Here is a 22,228-nt window from a genome sequence, read left to right on the forward strand (position 1 = left end):
CTGCGACCATGACCATTGATCTTCTGACCTGAAAAATAATCGAGGTATCAGCTGAACATGACCAACTTCATAAATAATAAAAACTAATAGGGGACGACATGTTGTCATGACCAACCTCTTTACCAAGTTTAGGACCGTAATGTCAAAGATACTGTAGCTATTAGATACAAGCTTCATGGTCACCGCGACAGTGATCTTTGACCTATTGTTAGACATAGGTAATATAACGTTGGCAGGCTTATCATTCAATAAAAAAGTAATCTTTCTTAAATACAGGGATGACTTTACAGTATTTTTTCTATCATGTGATCAGAATATAGTTCAATCATAAATCAAACAATATACAAAGTTTTATCTCTTTCTGTCATATTCAGGTGCCTAAAGTTATATACCTGGATTTCACTTTGCCAGCTCATCACAGGTAGTGGATTGGCTGGAGGTGTTGAAAATTAAACGGTTATTGCTAGCTTGGAGTACGATATTAGACACAACATGAATATAATATTTTGATTACTACTTTGCATCAGTGTTACAAATTTTATTACTAAATTTGGGTAAGGATATAGAATCTCATCAAACGAACTATATTATTCATATTGAAAAAAACTGCGTTGACTTCACATAATATTTGTAACGGGATACTTCTTTTTCATTGCAGTCTAGGAGAGTTATTGAAACTCATCCAACGATCAATATTTCCTGTTGAAAAAACAACAACAACACGTTGACATTATATTTGTCACTGGATATGTCTGTTCAATACTTCCTTTTGGAAAGAAACACGTTGACTTGACATAATATTTGTAACTTGATGCTTCTGTTTAAATGCCGCCTAGGTGTATTGAAAGTTATGGCTGTTCACGGTCTGATGACACTTAAGAAATGAATACATTAAATGCATTCAACGGATAACTCGCAGTGGGTAGAGGTTGCGAAGAAGTAGGTAACAAGATGTGTTTTATAAAATTAAAAGTAGTGACAACCATTTTGTTAGTTTTATTTTCGTTCAAAGGGTTTAACTCAGAACGAACAACGAGCACATCGGAAAACCAAACCAATGGGAATAATTCATATTCGAAGAGCGACGACGAAATACCATCTGTGTTCGAACAAATCGTTGAATGGAATCAAAGACATAATGGATCGATAAGAACTAGTGGTGAACAATTTAGTGAAAAGGTTGAAAACATGTTTAAAAACTACATATCATATCTTCCACCTTTTATGGGAAGCTATAACTACATATTTTGGTTAAATATATCAATTGTTTCGAAAGAATTAATTGAGATAGATGAAGTAGAGGAACGATTGTCTGTCGTGATGGAGTTTATGTATAAGTGGAAGGATGAACGACTTGCATGGGAATCTGAAACATTGACAAATGACAGTAAACGTTTTCATTATTTGCCAATTGATGAAAGTAAGATTTGGACTCCTACCTTGGAGATTTCTAATCAGCATTATTCTAAAACACAAGGCGATGGAAAAAAGAGCAACGTAAGTTATAACGACCTCCAATTTGTGTTTGCAAATCCTAGATTTCGCAAACTCAAGTACCCTTTAAATACGCTGTAATCGAATACTGACGTATAATTTAGTTAGAAGGCTTCATTAAGGTGTGATTTTGGTGTTTTTTGTTTGCGAAATGTTTTTGGAAGTTTGTCTAATTGACCCACCAACTTCGGGCCCCAGCGGGGTTTTTGCAGAAAAACACGGGGTTTTTCACACTCCCGCGGGATTTTTCTCCCGTTTTTCAAGAGCTGGGGAAAAATCCCGCGGGGTTTCAATAATACACGATTCAAATTATTTTAGCTCAAAACAACATCTTATATCAAAAGAAACATTATGCTTCGACACCGGAAGTGAAATAACGCGAAACAAAAAAACCCCGCTTTTCAGTACGGGGTTTTTCTCCTGCGGGATAAAATTCCTACATTTTATCAAAAGAAAAAAAATCAATTCAAGCTTTATGTTTTTGAGATTTTATACATTACTTTAATGTAAATACTAATTTGAATGACTATTCTAGAGTCATTTCTTTCATTTGAGAAATCTATTAATTTAATGCATATTTTACGGGAGAAAAACCCAGCAAAAATCAGGAATGCTATTTAACGGAAAAAAACCCACCGACAAAAGCCATTTCAATTTCCAGCGGTTGGATGTTGTTAAGGAAGTGAAGTTGTTTTACATATTTATATTGAGTCAATAATATTAAGTTAACATGTGTTTTTAATAAAAAAAAGTCAGATTTTAATAATTAGTTGTTTGTAACCGTCGGCATAGTCGATATACAGCCGTTATAGCCATCAGTGATCTTCCAGTTTATTTATTGTCTACATGATCACTTTCATTCAAGGCTTTAAAATTTCATTTAAGAAATAACAAGTGATATATAATTTCGTTTAAATAATGGATAACTAACCCCCAACCCCACTCCCCTTCACTGCCACTTAACATTTTAAAGCTCTCACTCTCACAGTTTTGCCGTTTTAACAGATTTTTTATTTTTTGTCTTCGAATTACCCATTATTGGTATCTTGAAACCAGTGGTTAAAGACTGCTGTCAAAATATATGATAGCAGATTTTTAAATTTCAGTCAGAAAACTTATCTTTTATCTCTATAAACCGTTTCTTACGGTTCAAGAAAAATGCATGAAACATAAAATTTTAACTTATAAAGAAAAAATCTGTGACTATTTTTTTGTCAGCAGTCTTATATGAATGGTTTGAATGCACTTTCAGGTTCCATGACAAAAATTAAAGAAGTTGTCAAAACGTTCAATGTGTGAGAGTGCAGCTTTAATAATTATCTCTAATTATTTTATTGTCTAGGAAAAATACCATTAATGACTACAATTTTTTTTTTGCTTAACAAAAATCTTCCCCCATAGACACACACACACAAGTGACACGACCCATTTCATACTAATGTAATACTTTTGTAATCTATACCCTGTGTCCACAATGTTTTATACTGAATGTTAAAGGGTTGGTAAAACAGTATGGATAAGGGTGTTCAATATGGGGATTAAACCCATGATAGACAATGCACTAGCATTGTCTCCTACTCAGCCCCGGTGGCTGATCCCGTCGGCTGATTCCCACCCAGACATACATTAAAGGGACTTGGACACCAGATGATCCAAAAACAAGATATTCAATATTACCTCAAAACAAGCCTAGCCGAATCAATACAAATTATTATGAGACTGATATTACATCATTTAATGTGTTTAAAAGATTTCATCACTGTCTCTCTCTCTGAGACAAGTAATCTTTAAAAAATAGCACATAATGATTTTCCTGTTTATTAGTATTATCATATCTACATTAAGCATGTAAAGGTCACATAAACATATATACAGATAAATACAGATAAATACATGATTGCTATTTCTAAATTTACTTCGATTTACATGGTAGACAAAGTGAGTTTATTTCAACTTATATGATTACATAAGTAAGATTCAGTGCACTGTACACTGTTGAAACATAACAGTTTGATGATAAATTTTGACAATTTTCACTTTTTCTTGCAATGTAGAATCTTGAGTCCGGTCCCTCTATTATCAGATTCTGTGAAATAATTGCTTTCAAACAATTGGAAGAGCTGCATGGTGTACTGAATACAGTAGTTTAATGAATTCCATCCACTAGCTGAATAAAGGATGAACACACATTTTAAAACCACATATCAGAAGTTTTTGGAGAGCATTATGTCAGCAAATTTAAATGCAAAACAGTGTTGGAAAATAAACAATTTTTATTTTATTTTACATGTTTTATCAATGATACATGGCGATCATCAACTTATTATAAAAATCAGAATTAAAAAACAACAACATTTAACCATTTATTAAAGCTGCACTCTCACAGATTGAACGTTTGACATTTTTTTTTATTTTTTGTCTTGGAGCCATTATAGTTTTCGAAATTCCATAGAAAACAGTTAAATAAGACTGCTGAAAAATTAGATTGTAGATCTTTATATTTCAGTTCAAAAATTGATGTCTTATGCAATAAAACATTAATTTTCAAACATAAATATGAAAGTCCGCAATTTGATATTTTGGCAGCAATCTTTTATCACTGGTTTACAGATATTTACGCAAAAATGTGCTCTTTCCAAGACAAAGAATATAAGAGTTGTAAAAATTGTATATCTGTGAGTGTACAGCTTTAACTGTCCATTTAAAATTGAACAGTACAAATTTACTTTGATATTAGTATAATACTATTACATATTTATAAATCAATATAAAAACTAGAAATGTGTCCATAGGACACGGATGCCCCCACTTCGATTTTTTGTCACAGAAAATAAGCCATAATGATTATTCAGGATAATCTGAGGGCCCTAACTCCTAAATGATTAAAGCGATTTCCATGGCTATCGAACTTGATCAAGATATTATGGTCACAAACATGTGTTAAAAGTTTGGTGAGGATTGGACAAACAGTTTTCAAGAATTAGATCGGAAACAATCTTCGGGACGTATTTTTCAAGTCTTTTTTTGCAAATAAAGGGCCGTAACTCCTAAATGACAAAAGCGATTTCCATGGCTATCGAACTTGATCAAGATATTATGGTCACAATCATGTATGTAAAGTTTGGTGAGGATTGGACACATACTTTTCAAGAATTAGATTGGAAACATATATTTTTGAAGTATTTTTGGCAAAAAAGGGCCGTAACTCCTAAATGACTAAAGCGATTTCCATGACTATCGAACTTGATCAAGATATTATGGTCACAAACATGTGTTTAAAGTTTGGTGAGGATTGGACAAACGGTTTTCAAGAATTAGATCGGAAACAATCTTCGGGAATTTTTGGCAAAAAAGGGCCGTAACTCCTAAATGACTAAAGCGATTTCCATGACTATCGAACTTGATCAAGATATTATGGTCACAAACATGTGTTTAAAGTTTGGTGAGGATTGGACAAACGGTTTTCAAGAATTAGATCGGAAACAATCTTCGGGACGTACGTACGTACGTACGTACGTACGTACGTACGTACGGACAAGGGCAACCCTATATGCTGCCACTTTGTGGGGGCATAACAATATTCTAAGATCTAAATTGAAAATAACTTTAAAAATGAAAAAAACGAATGAAGAAACATAAGTTCAAAATATGCAAATAAGCTGCACACGCACAGATTTACGGTTTTGACAGCTGTTCTATTTTTTTGTCTTAAATGAGCAAATTTCTACATTCTTTTTTTCAAATCAGACTGCTGACAAAAGATCAGATCGCAGATTTATAGATTTCTGTTCGAAAATTAATGTGTAATGGCATTCAACATCACTTCTTGAACTTAAATAAGAAAGTATGCAGTCTTATGACACTATTTTTCATGCATTTCCGCATAAATTGGCTCTTTCCAAGCCAAAAAATAAAGAAGTTCACTTCAATCTGTGAGAGTGCAGCTTTAAGTCAATCTTAATCTTAGGGTCATACATCATTGACTAAATTCACTCTATTGGTCAGTAATCCGAATAGCTGTACATATTATTCTCTGATTCAATTAGTCTGACCAATATTAACAGCCTAGTTTCAGTCTAGCAAATAAATTCAACACAAGTTGTTTAATTCTTCTGAGACTGACAAAGAATTAAAAACCCACATTCATGAAAAATATTTTCGATATATGAAAAAAAACACACAAAAAATAGATTCAAGAATAAAAGAAATATGCATCCTTAAATATATATTGCATATAAACAATTAATTATCTATTATAAAGTTAACCTGAGTTACAATGTTTTATCTATAATTGTTGCCATTTATATTTAATAGTTATATAATTATCATGTCTATCAAACAAACCAAAAAAATGTCATTAAATATTTGAGATAAGCACAGGCTGACACAAGAACTAAATATTTAAGTCACAGTTGACAAGGCAAACAGTTCCTACCATGATATATATATATTTATACACATGTATGTCAATAATTCTCGAAAATTGTTCCACCGCCCCAACCATCATGAATCTGCAACGCGTTCAGTAAAGATGTTTGCGGCGAACGTTTGCTGTTTGGTTTCCCGCTTAACGTATATGCGCTGCGTTGCAACAGAGATACAAAACAAAACGTTTGTGAGCGTTTTGTAAACGCTCGCCTGACTGAACGCACTGCTGATATCCTGGCCTCAGAACACTCTTTACATATCCCTCGTCCTCCTCTCTTTCAAATGATCCTCTTTTTGCCATTACTCTGTCCTCTCCATTGAAGTTAGCCTGCAATTTAAGAAAGGAAAATTTAAATTTCACACAAAAATGGCACTTGTTTATACCAGCACATTTGGCATATGACAAGAGCACCACCTGCGGGTTCTGAACCCTCGTCTGATTATATCCTTTTATTGTAAATTTATTTCATATTGTACATTTGAAAGTGAATATTCTAATGTTTAAAAGTGATAGCTCTGATAGTTTGCTTGTAAGCCGCCTTCTAAGCACATTATTTTATTGAACTTAAAAAAATTAGACTATAGTCCACAAATACTAAAATATCCCCCATCCTCCCCATTCCCTTCCAAATGAGTTTGATATATTGAAGGCATAATCCTTTCATTTTCTATGAAGAAGCTTAGTGTCCATTTCTCAAAATCAACCAAAATTCACGTTTTTTACCCTAAAAACAGGTGAGACTCAATATCTTTAGGGTATAATGTGAAGAAGGGTATAAGATGTACAAGTTCCCCAAGTTTCAAAGTGACAACTTTGATAGTTTCCATTTAACTGACCTGAACGCAAAACTTAACCCCAAGGCAAGGATAACAATCAAGTAATGACAATTGCTGCTTGTCATTTTTTTCAATAATGTATGAATTTAACAGTGTTTATTAAAGGGACTAGACACCAGATGATACAATTGCAAAAAAATAGATAACTGTCAAAAACTTACATACAATTGATATACTAGTGTATAACTTTTAATCTTACTTTAATAGCTATATAACATTGCTTAAGACACATAATTTCACAGCTTTTGCACATATTGTCGATATGAAACTTTCTGGGGTGTGTTTACCACATAATATAATATCCCAGTAAGTTTAAAAAAGCATCAGTATATTTATCTGTTTTCATAAATGGATATAATATAAACTTGGAAAACTTAATTCACTATTTTTACACAATGAAACCCAAATGAGATAGTCAAATGATTGCTCTGTTTATTTTAATCATGTAAAATTATTTATTATATATATACCCATCATTTATCCACACGTAATACTTATCGCAAAACATGGTAGGCTGTATTCCACTCTAGTGCACTACAGCCGTTTTCAACTCTTGTGACGTCACGTCATAACAACTTTACAAGTGTCATTGCGTGATGTTAAAATGATGTCATAAAACAAAATAATGTGTCCTTAAAGGGACTGTGTCAGAGATTTGCACCAAAAAAAGTTTTTTCTATAACGAATCTCAGGACAATTATCTAATAGAATGTGTTACGCTTTGATGTCATAATTGTAAAAAAAGATTGTGTCGGAGACCCCGCGTCGCAAAAATTGAAGTCCAACTTCACGTGATAACACCTTCTAGCCAATCACGCATGATTGAATGAATTCTACCTTGAACACATACCCAGTAATCTTTTTTAATGGAAAAATACTAAGTAACTGCTAAACTTAAATAAATTGTAAACTATGTGGTACTTCAATTAGTACGTTTCAATGCATTGTACACATCGATGCCAAGTTTGTCATTTTTCGACAATTTGTTTTTTTCGCTATTTCATCATCTGTGAGACAGACCCTTTAAAATGACATTTATTATGAAAACATGTGGCTTTTAAGTGATGTTACAAGTAAATTAGTAATGTATATATAATAAAAGGGTTATCAGTATGGCGTTTTGATCCGGAAGGCTTGTGCCTTGTGAAATCCGAATCTGCAAAAATCCACTCAAGTTAAATACAACCTCCCGGATCAAAACGCAGTACTAATAACCCTTTTGTATTATCAGCCTTCTAAATGATCACATCGACAGTTCTAGGCTTATTTTGAAGAAATACTGTACTTGCCAACCTGGTGTCTAGTCCCTTTAAGTTTATGGCTACATTGCACACAAATAAAGTAGGTATGTTGCATGAACATAATCTTCAATAAAAAAAGTCTATTCAAAATATATTGATGAATACTTCAATAATGTTTCAAATCTAATGGAAATCAGCCAACTTGAGGTAGTCATTCTTTTTTGAGACATTAACAAAATAAAAAGACAATAAAAAAAGTCATATGCTCATTGACTTTTAAAGAATCCATGATAGCCACTAGCGGATCCAGGGGGGGGGGGGGGGGCGCACCCAGGGGGGGGCGCACCCGGCGCACGCCCCCCCTAAAATTCCCGGAGCTTACGTGTTCTTTGGTATGGAAACAATAAAATATACTATATTTTCCTATTTTTTCTTCGCTCGCTTCGCTCGCGTATCTTTATACAACATTGCCTTTTGAGATGTACTCGTACACAACACAGAGTGCACGCAATTTAAACGTTCCCGCCTTCCCTTACTGTAATAATTCGGCACTATATAACATGATCATGTTGATGCGCTGTAAAACCCATACAAACAAACACATCAGTCAATTAATTTCCTTTGGGTACAAAGAATATGGCACCTAGAATATGTTGAATAGTAAAAGTATCTGAACATGGGTTCACAATGATACATGTATCTTCCCTCGTTTTTCCCGCTTAACGAAAATATACAAATTATATAAGCCACTTAGTCGTCCTAATAGAAACCTCGTTATGATATTAGAACTATAGGTATGCCCCTGGATCTGCTAGTGCAACCTTTAGAGTGATTAAAAGTTACGCCCCCCCTAACCCAAAATCCTGGAGCTGCCCCTGATAGCAAATTGATTGTTTAGTTTTATTCAATTACATTATTTAATCAATGACGTTCTAATGAGTAGGTCATATTTATGAAATAAGACAAATAACTATATCTTAAACATGTGTATGTCAAAACTTTGCATTCATATATACATACCATTCAACTTTGTCTTTGGTGTTTGTTGCATTTGCAAGTCTAGAAGAAGATGATGATGCTGGTGTTCTTAAAGAGTGTGTTGCTGGTGTTCTTGTAGTTCGAGTAGTTTTATTCGGGTAGCTGTTGTTGCTGATGTTTGTGTTTAGGATGAATTTGTTCTTGAAGCCGATGTTTTTGTAGTTGTCCCTGCAGGAAGTGTTGATGTTCTGGGGTTGAAGTTGTTGTTCTTGAAGATGGGGTTGGTGTTCATATTCTAGTAATCAGAGTTGTTCATAAATCTGGAGTTGCTTTTGTTTGTTTTTGTCAGAAGTATTGAAGTTCTTACACGCAGGGTTGTTCTTGTAAATTAAGTTGTTGTGTCAGGGGTTGTTTCAGGATCCCACTCAAATATGTCGAAGGCCTTAAAAATAAGAGAATGTGAAGCTGTGACAAGTTTTTTTAAATGACAAAAAAGTTTCACATTTTAATTATATTTTTTCTTATTAAATTTAAGTTAACATTTTATGCTAAAGTTTAGAATGTCACAGAATATATATATATATATCCCTCCTTAGTTGAACCACCACTTGAAAGATTAAAACTTAAATTGTCACTATCAAGATGTGTTTTATTACCCCCAATTAACCCCCTAATTCACTCCATTTGTTAGGTTTAGAAGTGTTACTATGGAGACCTTTAAAGCCAATATTTTTAAACTAGTATTTTGCTTCAAACACTTTCAACAGAACCTACCATAAATCAAGATTTGGGCCCCTGACAGCCAAGAAAGAACTTTACATTTGCAGGGCTTGTGGGCTTGTGATTATTTTGATCACTGATATGATAACATGGACATAATAAGGCCTATACAAATCTTTGTTTACACCCATCTGAATTTATTTTATTCTTCCTATTTTATTTTTTTTGCGTTTTGATCAAAATCCGTTTTTTCAGAGACCTAAAATAATACCCTGATACAGGTCAGTTTGCTAAAGAATTATGGTCGTCCAAAAAAAAGTAATGCCTACCTATCTACCCTTTTTTGGGGGGATGTTAGTAGAAACTAAGAATATTTGTTTCGCCTAATCAAGGATTTAATTTGAAGACAGTTTTGCTGCATACTATAATATATTTTTACTTTATTACATTGCATTGTGTGGGAGTAGGATTTGATATATTGGTGCAAGGTATTTTGATTATAACAATTCCAGGAAGTTTATCAAAATGCTAATCTTTATGCAAGATGTGTCATGTTTGGTGTCATTATTTTGCTTTTATAATTCACTTTTATATTCAATAATATATTGATAAATTTGTATCAATGTAAAAGTTTAATTTTTATTACAAGCAAATGAGGCAAATCAAAATAGTTCCTCAGTTGGTAAGATCCATCTACATTTCATGTCAGTATTTATCTTAGCTCCGCCCCTTTCACTGGACTTGACATTGCCCCTTTCACTGTTTTTGACATCTGATTGGCTGAGTTAAAATTGCCTTTTAATGTTTCTTTATGAATGACAGTTTTATACAGGGAATGCCTGGTTAATGTGACAATCATTATTCTGAAAATGGTGCTATAAATATGATTATGAATAGGTTTATAATTTATTTAAGATAATAAACATAATCTGCAGTTATGCACTTTAATTGATCAAAATACATTTTCCTTAATTATGCTTAAAATATAAATAATTGCTTATGGTCATGTTGATTTATAGGCTAATAGCAAAGAGGAAAAAAATATATATATATAATCATATGGAAAGGAAAAATTGAGGTGAATTTTATGTGAATATCTTAAATGTATAATTCTCCATTTTGCTAAAGTGGCTAATTGTTATTTAATTCAGATGTTTTTTTGGGTTTTTTTGTACATTTTATCTTGGCATTTTGATATTATTTCAAGGATATTCTGGATATGCAGTTTTAATGTCTTTTGTTTGATTAAAAAAATAGTTTCTATTTGTGTAAGAAAAGCCAGACAAAACTATAATTATTGTTATTATTTGCAATTGTTTAAACCTGGGAGTAAGATAACATATTATTGGTCCCAGTTTAAACATAATTTTGCTTTAAGTGTTTATTCAATATTTTTACCAGCTTTCTTTGTACAGTGCACTTAAAGCTGCACTCTCACAGATTGAACGTTTTGACAACTTTTTATTGTTTGCCTTGGAACCAGCCAATTTTGCAAAAATCCATGGAACCAGTTATATAAATAAAACTACTAACAAAAAATCCAAAAAAGTATATAATATGCATTTTCCTTAAAAAACATCAATTTTTCAAACAGAAAAATGTGAAAATCTACGATCTGATTTTGTCAGCAATCATAAATTGATTTGCAGATATCTAGGCAGAAATTTGCTCTTTCCAAGACAAACAAAAAAAAAGGTTGTCAAAATGGTATATCTGTGAGAGTGCAGCTTTAATGTCATCTAACACCTAGATTTTACAGCAATTAACAAGTCTTACTTTTTGTTTTTAATTTTAAGTTTAATTGGGTTATTATAAGGGCCCTTTCCATATCTTGATTAAGATTTTTTTTTATTGGAAAAGTTTAATTATGTTCTCTCCTACTATTTTCTAATTGTGGACTTTTTGTTAATAGAGAATTTTATCTTCATTATCTCAACAACAACAGGATCAGAGTGGCATAAATGCAGCCACAGAGACAATTATAAACAAAAGACTTCTAAAATAGACCTGCCACATATGAAAAATTCATATAACTATACATGAAATAGACTTAAATCATACTGGATTTGCAATTGCAATTGTGTTATTTGTTATCGCTGATTTAAAAGGAACACTATTCTTAGAATAAAGGAGTGGAAATCCTCAACAGAAGTCTCTGACTGTTGAAAAAACTACATCAGCCAACCTCAAATACTCTAAGGCTGACCAACAGTAATCTTTCAGTAGGAACTGAAAACAAGAAGGCACACTAGGGGCGCTACCGTGCTATTCCCCAGTCATTCAAAGTACCTCCTGTGAATGCGTTAGCGGACTTGCGCCCAATTCTTAGCAAAATATTGTGCATGAGTGTAGCATTAGACATATATATTTAAGATATATATAATCCAAATGTAAACTTATTTGACAACTTCAAGGAATGGAGAGAACTCAGCGGATTATTTTGTTTCGCCAAGGCATGTAGGAAAATGAAACCCATTTCATCATAAATTCTGTTTATTCCAGTCACTTTAACAATAGTAAAATCTTTCAACTAAAAAAAATAATATTAGTGTCTGCAATTTCAGAGTACCATCCACTCATAATATATTATCATTTATCATGGTGTAATTAATTAAGTCATTTTGACATCCTACTGTTAGTTTTCAAATAATATACTAAAGTAATAATTACCGGTACATGTACATTACCATGACAGTCACACCAATGGGAAGACTTATTTAGGGACTGACATTATAATTCACCAGTCAATTGTAACCACAGCCCCTCCAGGTCCGGGGAATAGCCGGGACTTTGATTTTCGGTCCAGCCGACCCCGGGTAAAATCCCCGCCCTGCGGGGACAAACTAATGGTTAAACCCCGGCCAAATGCCCCTATGACAAAACCACCGCGGTCACCCGGCCCTGCGGGACCACCTCGAAAGTAAAAACACAGCCCTTTTCTCCGGCTATCCCCGGTATACCCCCGGACCTGGGTGGGGGGGGGGAGCGTGGATACAATTGACTGGTGAATCCATGGGGAGACTTATTTAGGGAAATAACATTGGCATACAATTATATAGTAATTAGTTATCCTGACATGTACTTTACACAGAATCGCTACATGGTGACAGTTACTCTGGGACGGACATTACATTTACATACACTATACTAATAGTATTTCTGACATGAACATTGCAAAGACACACACCAGACACCCTTAGGGTGACTTAATTAGGGACAGACATAACACTGATATTACAGTAATTAATTATCCTGATGTGCACTTTACATAGAATCCCTACATGGGGACAGTTAATCAGGGACGGACATTACATTAACACCACTATAGAAATAGTAATTCTGAAATGAACATTGCAAAGACACACACTATGGGGAAAGTTTATCAGGGCCTGTCACACTAAATTGACATACACTATATAGAAATAGTTATTCTGAAATTTATGAACATTGCAAAGACATACGCCATGGGGACAGTTAATATGGGACGGACATTACATTGATATACACTATAAAAATAGTTATTCTGATATGAAAATTGTAAAGAAACACACCATGGGGACAGGGATTTCAGGGATAGACATTTCATTGACATACATTATAGGAATAGTTATTCTGCCATTATCATTGTAACAACAAATGCCATGGGGACAGTTATTCAGGGACGGACATTACATTGATGTATACACTTTTATAAGTACTAGTTATTTTGACATATTAACATTTTAAGACAAGCGCCATGAGGACTGAGTTATTCAGGGACGGATGTTACATTGACTAGACTTAATTGACATACACTATATTGTTATAGTTATTCTTACATGAACATTGCAAAGACACACACCATGAGGAGACTTATTTATGGACAGACATCACACTTGACAATAACCATACACTAATAATTATCCTGACATTTACTTTACATAGAATTGAACCGTTGGGACAGTTATTCAGGGACAAACATACATTGACTAAATGACATTATACTATAGTAATAGTAATTCTGACATGTACATTGTGATGACACACCCAATGGTGACAGTTATTAAGGGACGGACATAACATTGACACACACTCCAGAAATTGGTATTCTCAAATGTACCTACAAAGAATCTCACCATGGGGACAGTTATTCAGGGACAAGCATTACAATTACATACAATATAGTATAAATAGTTATTCTAAAATGTACTTTATAACAAAAAATGACACTATAGTGACATTTATTCAGGGACGGACATTACATTTGACTTTCAATATATAGTAATAATCATAATAGTCATTCTAAAATGTATGGTACATTACAAAGACACGTGCCATGGGGTCAGTTATTCAAGGACGAACATTACACTGACATATACTATAGTAAGAGTTATAAGGACATTTAGTACAATGAAGAGATACATCCCATGGGAACAGTTATTCACGAACAGACATTACATTCATGTATACAACTTACAAATTAATAATTCTGAGGACAGGTACATTGAAAGTAATCACATCTTTGAAACAGATTACATTAAGGATTTGCCATATCAAAAATCATAAAAAAATCTAAACGTACAATTATTTGGACTACTTGGGGTACGGGATCATTTGGCAGGGATTTTACCGGCAGTTTGTCCCCGCAGGACAAGGATTTTACCCGGGCTTGGCTTGACAGAAAGCTAAAGTCCCCGCTTTTCTCCGGACCTGGGAAGGCTGTGATTACCGGAGGCCTTACCTAGGGTCCTTGGGGTACGGGATCATTTGGCAGGGGTTTTACCGGCAGTTCCTCCCTGCAGGACAAGGATTTTACCCGGGCTTGGCTGGACAGAAAGTCAAAGTCCCCTCTATTCTCCGGAACTGGGAAGGCCGTGATTACCCGAGACTGGGTGTATACCGAGGATAGCTGGGGAAAATGAGCCTTTGCCCGGGCTCAGCTGGACGGAAAGTCAAAGTCCCTGCCATTCTCTGGACCGGGGGGGGGGGGGGGGGGGGGGGGCGGTTATAACTGACTGGTGCATAACCAAGAGTTGTCCTACTTCTTAGCCACAGGTGCAAGTCACATAATCAATAATCGCCTTATATATGGGATAAGTGTATTAAGATATTCTTATTAAAATTGTTTGTGTCAAGTAGATCTACCTGTGTTCTTAGCTGATACATATTCAACAAGCCACACAAAAATGCAATAGAATAAAATATATATGACTTACCATGGAAGTTAGGGATATATCCATTTTGCAAAACTTAGTGTCATTCAGTCATTCTGATTCATCGTTCTACAAAGCTCGATGATTTTGTTTATCTTCTATGAAAAACAAAATAATTCGTCTGACACATTCGTAATTTTCCAGCATGATACATGTACCCTGGTATTGATTATTGTAATTGTATGTTTGTGTTAAACCGGTTTAAAGTCAGATTCAAGTACCAATAATTAAACAATTTTAAGTACCAATAATTAAACAATTTTAAGCAATATCATCTTTTTAACGTAACAACTCTTTGACGTCACGTATAATTTTCATTCCTGCAGTATTTTTAAAGACGGTTAAAAAAGGAAGATTTTTTTTTTTAAAAAGGTTACATTACACTATTTCATAAGTTTCGAAATTAGTTAAATTACCTTTAATAATATCATTTACATAACTAACATGGTTGTTATATTAAACATATAAGATACATATGTAGTAACATTTGTTTTTGCTTTAAATGAAGTGCAATAATCGCGTTTTAAATCATAAATAGTCAAAACAGGTTTTGCTGGGTTTTTCTCCCGTAAAAAACATTCATAAAATTTCTGTTGTTCTTTAAATAAAAAGCAAGTATTTCAAAATCCTTAAACAAGTGATGATTAACATCATAACAATAATATAATAGCTTAGAAGTGGGTTTTTTACGGATTTTGCATTATCGGTAAAATCTTGTTTTATCCCGCAGGAGAAAAACCCCGTACTGAAAAGCGGTTTTTTTTTGTTTCGCGTTATTTCACTTCCGGTGTCGAAGCATAATGCTCCTTTTGATATAAGATGTTGTTTTGAGCTGAAATAACTTGAATCTTGTATTATTGAAACCCCGCGGGATTTTTCCCCAGCTTTTGAAAAACGGGAGAAAAATCCCGCGGGATAGTGAAAAACCCCGTGTTTTTCTGCGAAAACCCCGCTGGGGCCCGAAGTTGGCGGGTCAATTAGACAAACTTCCAAAAACATTTCGCAAACAAAAAACACCAAAATCATACCTTAATGAAGCCTTCTAACTAAAGTATCGGCCAGTATTCGATTACACCGTATTTAAAGGGTACTTGAGTTTGCGAAATCTAGGATTTGCAAACACAAATTGGAGGTCGTTTTATATCGACTTTTAAGATGATTCGTTTTCAGCATGGTATTTTACGAGAAAAAAAAAGAATACGAGAAATGCAGTTTACTTTAAATTAAATTGAACCATTTCCAATTTCTAGAAATATTGCTTATTTTAGACACTCTTTTCAAATGTTGGTGGTCGTCAGAAGCGAAGCGGACCCTCGTTTTAAGTTATCGGTTTATAGGTCCGTGATAATACTTAACATGTGAAGGATGAAATACATTTGAATAATTATATTTTTGATGTACAGATCCTTTTGATGCACGCAATGAATAACTTAAGTTTGAGAAAATAAGTCAACGCTGCCTAACACCAGCGGTTTTTTTTCTACGGATAATGAAGCCACAAGGCCGGAATAATGATATATATATATATCATGCGCTTCCTGTCTGGATAGAAAATTCCAACCCGAGGGCACGCGCGTAAGACAGTTACAAGGTTGACCAGGGCTTGTCGAATTACCGGCCGCGCAGTGTTCCCGAGGGTCGGATTTTTCGAACTGCACCTAAAAATCTTGATTGATTGTTTTCATACATACCTAAAAGGCCTAGTTTGAGACTTCTATAAGCGCCCCCCCCCCAAAAAAAAAAAAAAAAGATAAAAAAATAAATAAAAATAACATAACGTCTTCAGTACACAACTTCTGTGTATTGCTCATTATCTTAATTGCCTTGTGCTGCTTATCAGATCTCTGATCTAAGTGACCAACTGTGCAGTTATAGAGGTTTTATTATAAAAATAGACAATATATATTCTCTTTTAGTTTTTGTTTTTTTCAAATGATAATAATATTATTATAATTATATTATATTATAATAATTAAATATCTATTTAAAACCATATCACTTTTATTTCTTTATTATTTATTTCCAATTAGTTTAATTAATACATTAGATATGCATATTGTTTATATGTATTAATTTAGTGAGACAATACAATTATCTACTCGAAAAGTGTCAACCCTACATGGCCCTGAGCCAATAAACAAATACACATGAAATGGCCCCTACTGTGACACCAGCGCAATAAAGAGGAGATGCACAGCAGGGGATTATCATGCAAAACATTCCTTAAACTAGTTTAAGGAATGTTTGGCATGACCATTCACTGCTGTACGTTCCTTGTTTATAGAACTGGCGTCACAACAGGGTTACAATTCCGGTGTATTTGCTATTGTCTCATGGCCAATTAGAGTTGACACTTCTGGAATAAATCATCTCATTGTCTAGCTTATACATATACAAATATGCATATCTAATGTATTTATTAATTTGACCGATGGGAAGCAAATAATAAACAAATAAGAGTTATAAGTGTATTAATAGTTATATAACAGATATATTTCATTTAACGTCAAACACATGGTCACCATTGTTTTTTTTTCCAAATTATAAAGCACCATGGACAAGTCATTTTAATGTGTTATTGTATATAAAATATAGCATTACACATATTCTCATTCTAAAGCATTGTAAAATAGTAAAAAAGTAAACAAAAACCTATTAGTTCATTTCCATAATTAAACATCCAGAACTGCACAGCGGGAAACTCAGATCTAAGATCTGATGGACAGCAGACGGCTAACGCATGTTTGTACATTTCACCAAAAAGGCGCTTGTGACCTTGTTCATTGAACTCATAATGCGTATAAATTTTAGATCACTGATGACGTCAAATAGATTCTCTTGATATCGATGTAAAAGAAAGACCTTTCCGGTGTGCGAGACCTCTATTTTATAGTCTACCCAAATCGTTACCATATTTGCAATTTTACTGCATTTGTTTTATTCCAGAGCGTTCTTTATGTGTTCATGGAAGGCTCGATAATTTGGTCACACACCAAACGTTTCAACACAATGTGCAACATCGACACAACGTACTTCCCGTTTGATAGACAAATATGTCGTGTGCATTTTTTTGCACCAATTCCATACTTGAATTCTGCATTAAACTTCAGCCACGAAGTATTGAATAATAGACTGGACAATGGAAATTGGAGATTGATTGACACAAGAGTTTATCAGAGTTATAGCTATTATAATTTAATTTATCATATGACGGTCGAGTTCATATTTGAACGCAAACCATTTGCTCCTATTCTTATCCTGATTATTCCTGTGTTTATGCTCGTGTCCCTTGCACCTTTGGTGTTCCTTCTCCCTAAAGATGGAGGAGACAGGCTTGGACTCGCTCTAACAGTATTACTTGCGGTATCAGTATACATGACTTTGGTCGCAGACAATCTTCCATCCTCATCTGATCCTGTACCGTACATCACCATCGTCTTTTTTATCTGGTACATATCCAGTGCCGTGATTGTTGTACTCATATTGCTGAATGCAAAGCTTTATAACAAACGCAACAATAAGACGATCCCAAGGTTTCTACAGCGATTGGTTCTTATAAGCAGGCGATGCTCCTGTCTGGAAGATGACGATAATGAACATACTGAAAACAATCAAACGTGTATTGATGAAAGTGAAGCTCCCTTAGCTGAAAAGAAAACTGAGGCCAACGATTCAATTGAATACCACTCAACTAGAACCATCACTTGGCAGCATGTTAGTTTGTGTTTAGATAAATGGTTCGTTATAATGTTTTATTGCATTAAACTACTGTTTGCAATCATCACTTTTATCACGCTTTACAATGGGGACAAACACAAAACCGATACTGAGGAAACTCATTTCGATAAAACGGCAAATCCTTATAGCTACGGTGATATCATTGACTTATTGCTAGATTTGAATTGAAGAGTTATTCATAAATTCAGCAAAACGTACACCTTCTTTATGCTATGACAATCTTCTACGGCTTCTACGGCCCAGAAGAAATGAAATGCAGCGTTAAGAGACTCCTCTTATGTTTTATCTGCTGCTCATTTTAGTTTCCAATAATAGTTCGATAAAATTCAAAATAAACATCGCAGAAACGCATTATAAAGATAACGAGTTTTATCTCAAAGATGAGGAAATGAATTGGAACGGTGGCAAAAATCGCACGCAATACCAGAAAAAAATACCAACACTCTTGAAGATGAATTTCATTTCCTTTTAGAATGTCGTTTATACCAATGTATATTATTGTTTGACACATTGATAGTACCGATACTAAAGGTTGGTTCAGAAGTAAAAGGTTTTTTTTTTCAAAAGCAGATGTAACTTGGAAAATTCACCTTCATTTCATAAAAAACAAATGTTATACATTTTTTCTATACGGATAGTTATGTAGTGTTCCACTATGTGTATATCACTTGCCACCAATCATTCAATTTTGATTGAAAATAACAACGACAGAAGTAAGAAAAACTATCAGATAACGGCATAAATTGACATACAAAATAATGCAGCAGAAACCAACTATTGGGTTTACTTATGTTTGGCTCAACCAAGGGCCTGAAAAGATAACATAGTTTTTACTCAAATTTTATTCGTAAACTAAATATTGTTATTAGGTAAACATGGAATGGAAAGCTATGTGAAGTACCTAGAACATAAATATATGTACTTTCAATGTTCATATATTCAGATGCAAAACAACCAGAAAGGTTTAGTACAACGTAAACAACTTTAAAAGTGGCGTCACATGTACGGGCAGATGGTATGTACCAAAACAAATACAAACAAGTTCTGCAAACAAATGCCATAACTCTGGTTTACTTAAAGCAGCAGGCAAAGAAAGCCCCGGTATGCAACTTCATGGACGGACGCACGGACGTGGGGGCATTTAAATGAACAAGAATGACTTCTCTGCAATACACTCAATGACCAGTTTCATTTTCTGATAGAATATCCGTAATATCATGATCACTTTAGAAGTTAAGAAATTATTGTAATTTTGTTTTTACTCCAATATAAGAGGATATTAAAAGTGAATAACCATGCATAGATGTACGGCCGTTAGTTGCAAAGAATGCAGTTCAAAGGCAAAAACGTTGAAGTAGAATATTGGAATTAGGAATACTTGTGTGTGTTTCGGAGAAAATGGGGTTTGTCTCTTGCTATAATCTGACTGATATGTCTTCAGCTTGAATCCAAGATATGTAAATTGTATAAATCAAGAATGGGTACATGGCAATGATCAATTATTGTTAACAATTACTGAAATTATGTTGCTTGAATAAATTAGTACCTGATTTTTTCATTGCATAGTTATTATAATTTGAAAACTTTGTTTTCTTTATTTTTTGCTTTATGACACATTTGTTGTAATTGGTCCTTTGTGGTTAAAGAAACTACGGATGTTTTAATTAATTATTCTGCCAGTATTTTTGGCCCATTTATTAACTATGACAATGATAGCATGACTTATAAGAGTTATTTAAACATATTTTATTTGCTGCTGGGAATTAAACATATATATATAAAAATATATATTTAAGTGGGATGTTTACATTATCATTTAAAGAACGTATTTCCTTGGCTAACAACTATAAATCCAACATGATTTTTGGAAATGTATGGTTTCCATGGCAACCAAAAAAACACACACTTGATTGATCTTTGAATACTTAAGCATATAGATACATTTTATTCATAGTCATATATCATTTATTATTGTGATGGCATTCATTGTTTTATTCATGACAACATTATAATACACGAGTGTACATAGTCTACACGTTAATTGTTATACATGTATATAGGTTGTTGTCAATTTTTTCTCCCACCTCAGATAAGTAGATCCAATAATTTAACCATGCTAGAAATTCTTATCTTGTCCACGGGCGAAGATAAAATGCCCGTATGGAACTCCTTTTTAATGGTCACCACATTGTAATTACCTCCCTTGTTGAAGACTGTCGTCTGTAGCATCATGGAAACCATGTCTTGTGGCAATATTTAGAACGTTAAATAATTGTTCTCGCTTCAAATGTCACTATAAAACAGTTTTCACGCACCTTTTATGAAATAATGCTTCACTCTCCTTAGAACTATTTAAAGACCGGTTGACTATTAATATAATCTGAATCACTGCGCGCATATCCACGACAACCACCAATTATCGCATATCCATACGCAATTATTTTCACTAAGCACAAAAGAGTTCCAGCAAAAACCTCGTTTCCGCAAAACACCCTACGCTCGGGTCGGAATGAACCTATCTCACACTCTCGGCCATGGAAATACTTATAATCTAAATAGCCATTTTTATGATTTCTATGTGAACACATTTTTATAACTCTAAAGGATGACGTTTTTTCATGATATAAACAAAAAATAGTTATTCTCTGTTTTTGTTATTTTCTATGGCAACCAAACATAACCGGTCCAATTATTTATCTGAAAAAAAATATTGATTAAACCTGGCAAGTTAGATATTTTCAATAATTGCTAGTGCAAAAATTGTTTTGGTTTTTACAGCAAAAGCTAGACTACGATTGAACAGCTCACCTTGATTCAGAAAAGTGGCATGTTTTCTGCTAAAGGTTAATGAACGGATATTGCTGTCAACGTTCCATTTTACCTCATAGCTGGCTTAAATTTTAATATCGTAATAAAAACAATCGTGGATCAAAATCTATTAAAGTCAAATGTGATTTTTACGCATTTAAGCTGATTTTTGACGACTTTTTGTTTTTATAATTTCAATTCTAACATGTTGTAATAATGTTATCTATTTCTACGAAATGTTCACGTGGTGTTATATCTTCCAACATTTATGTTATCGATATGATGATAATGTTTAAAACCATCGTATCCAAATTTAATGGAGTACAGAATTTTTAAATCAAGATAGTACTATCAACATTTAAACTTCCTTTTACTTTATTTTTCCACCATTTTATTACACACAGTGATATCACGGAATTCGTTAAATCAGTGAATATTAAAGATATCAGCTTAAACCGTCAGCACTTTATTTAACATAGCACATTTGGAAAATGCAAAAAGCTGAAAAAGTAATTTTTCATGTTCACATTTGTTGCAAAACTTTAGTGTCACATTGAAATGAAATCAAATGAGTTTTGTACAGTCATAATAACCGTATATACAAATTCATAAATTCATTCAACCATATATAACTCATTAGCTGTAAAGTTTTAATACATATATACATAACCGATATTTTGGCGTTATTGGAATTTTGAAAATTCATCGACCTTCCTTCCTCTGACATTATTTATATTGTAATATCATATTTTGTATATAAACGCCTTAAAAAACGTCCAAATACATAATACA

At 33.5% G+C, this 22,228-nt stretch overlaps 1 protein-coding gene and 1 long non-coding RNA gene across 2 annotated transcripts; one reads left to right on the forward strand and one right to left on the reverse strand.

Moving 5' to 3' along the window:
- The first annotated feature begins 564 nt into the window (after positions 1-564).
- Positions 565-21,954, forward strand: LOC128217687 (acetylcholine receptor subunit alpha-1-B-like). The gene is made up of 2 exons (XM_052925000.1): positions 565-1,497; positions 17,837-21,954. Exons 1-2 carry the CDS (start codon positions 952-954, stop codon positions 18,794-18,796), a joined length of 1,506 nt encoding a protein of 501 aa, XP_052780960.1. The 5' UTR covers positions 565-951; the 3' UTR covers positions 18,797-21,954.
- On the reverse strand, positions 3,299-15,110 carry LOC128217688 (uncharacterized). Its single transcript, XR_008258264.1, has 3 exons — positions 14,894-15,110; positions 9,021-9,420; positions 3,299-6,250 (listed from the first exon to the last, which is right to left on the reverse strand). It is a non-coding gene; the product is annotated as an uncharacterized LOC128217688 (long non-coding RNA).
- Positions 21,955-22,228: the final 274 nt, after the last annotated feature.

Source organism: Mya arenaria, chromosome 14 (genome assembly GCF_026914265.1).
Source record: "Mya arenaria isolate MELC-2E11 chromosome 14, ASM2691426v1".
Classification (NCBI taxonomy): Eukaryota; Metazoa; Mollusca; class Bivalvia; order Myida; family Myidae; genus Mya; species Mya arenaria.

Excerpts from the sequence above, each read along its gene's own strand:
- LOC128217687 (XM_052925000.1), top strand. The coding sequence starts at position 952 with ATGTGTTTTATAAAATTAAAAGTAGTGACAACCATTTTGTTAGTTTTA. Across the intron at positions 1,498-17,836 it reads GCGATGGAAAAAAGAGCAAC|AGCGTTCTTTATGTGTTCAT; the intron begins GTAAGTTATAAC and ends GTTTTATTCCAG.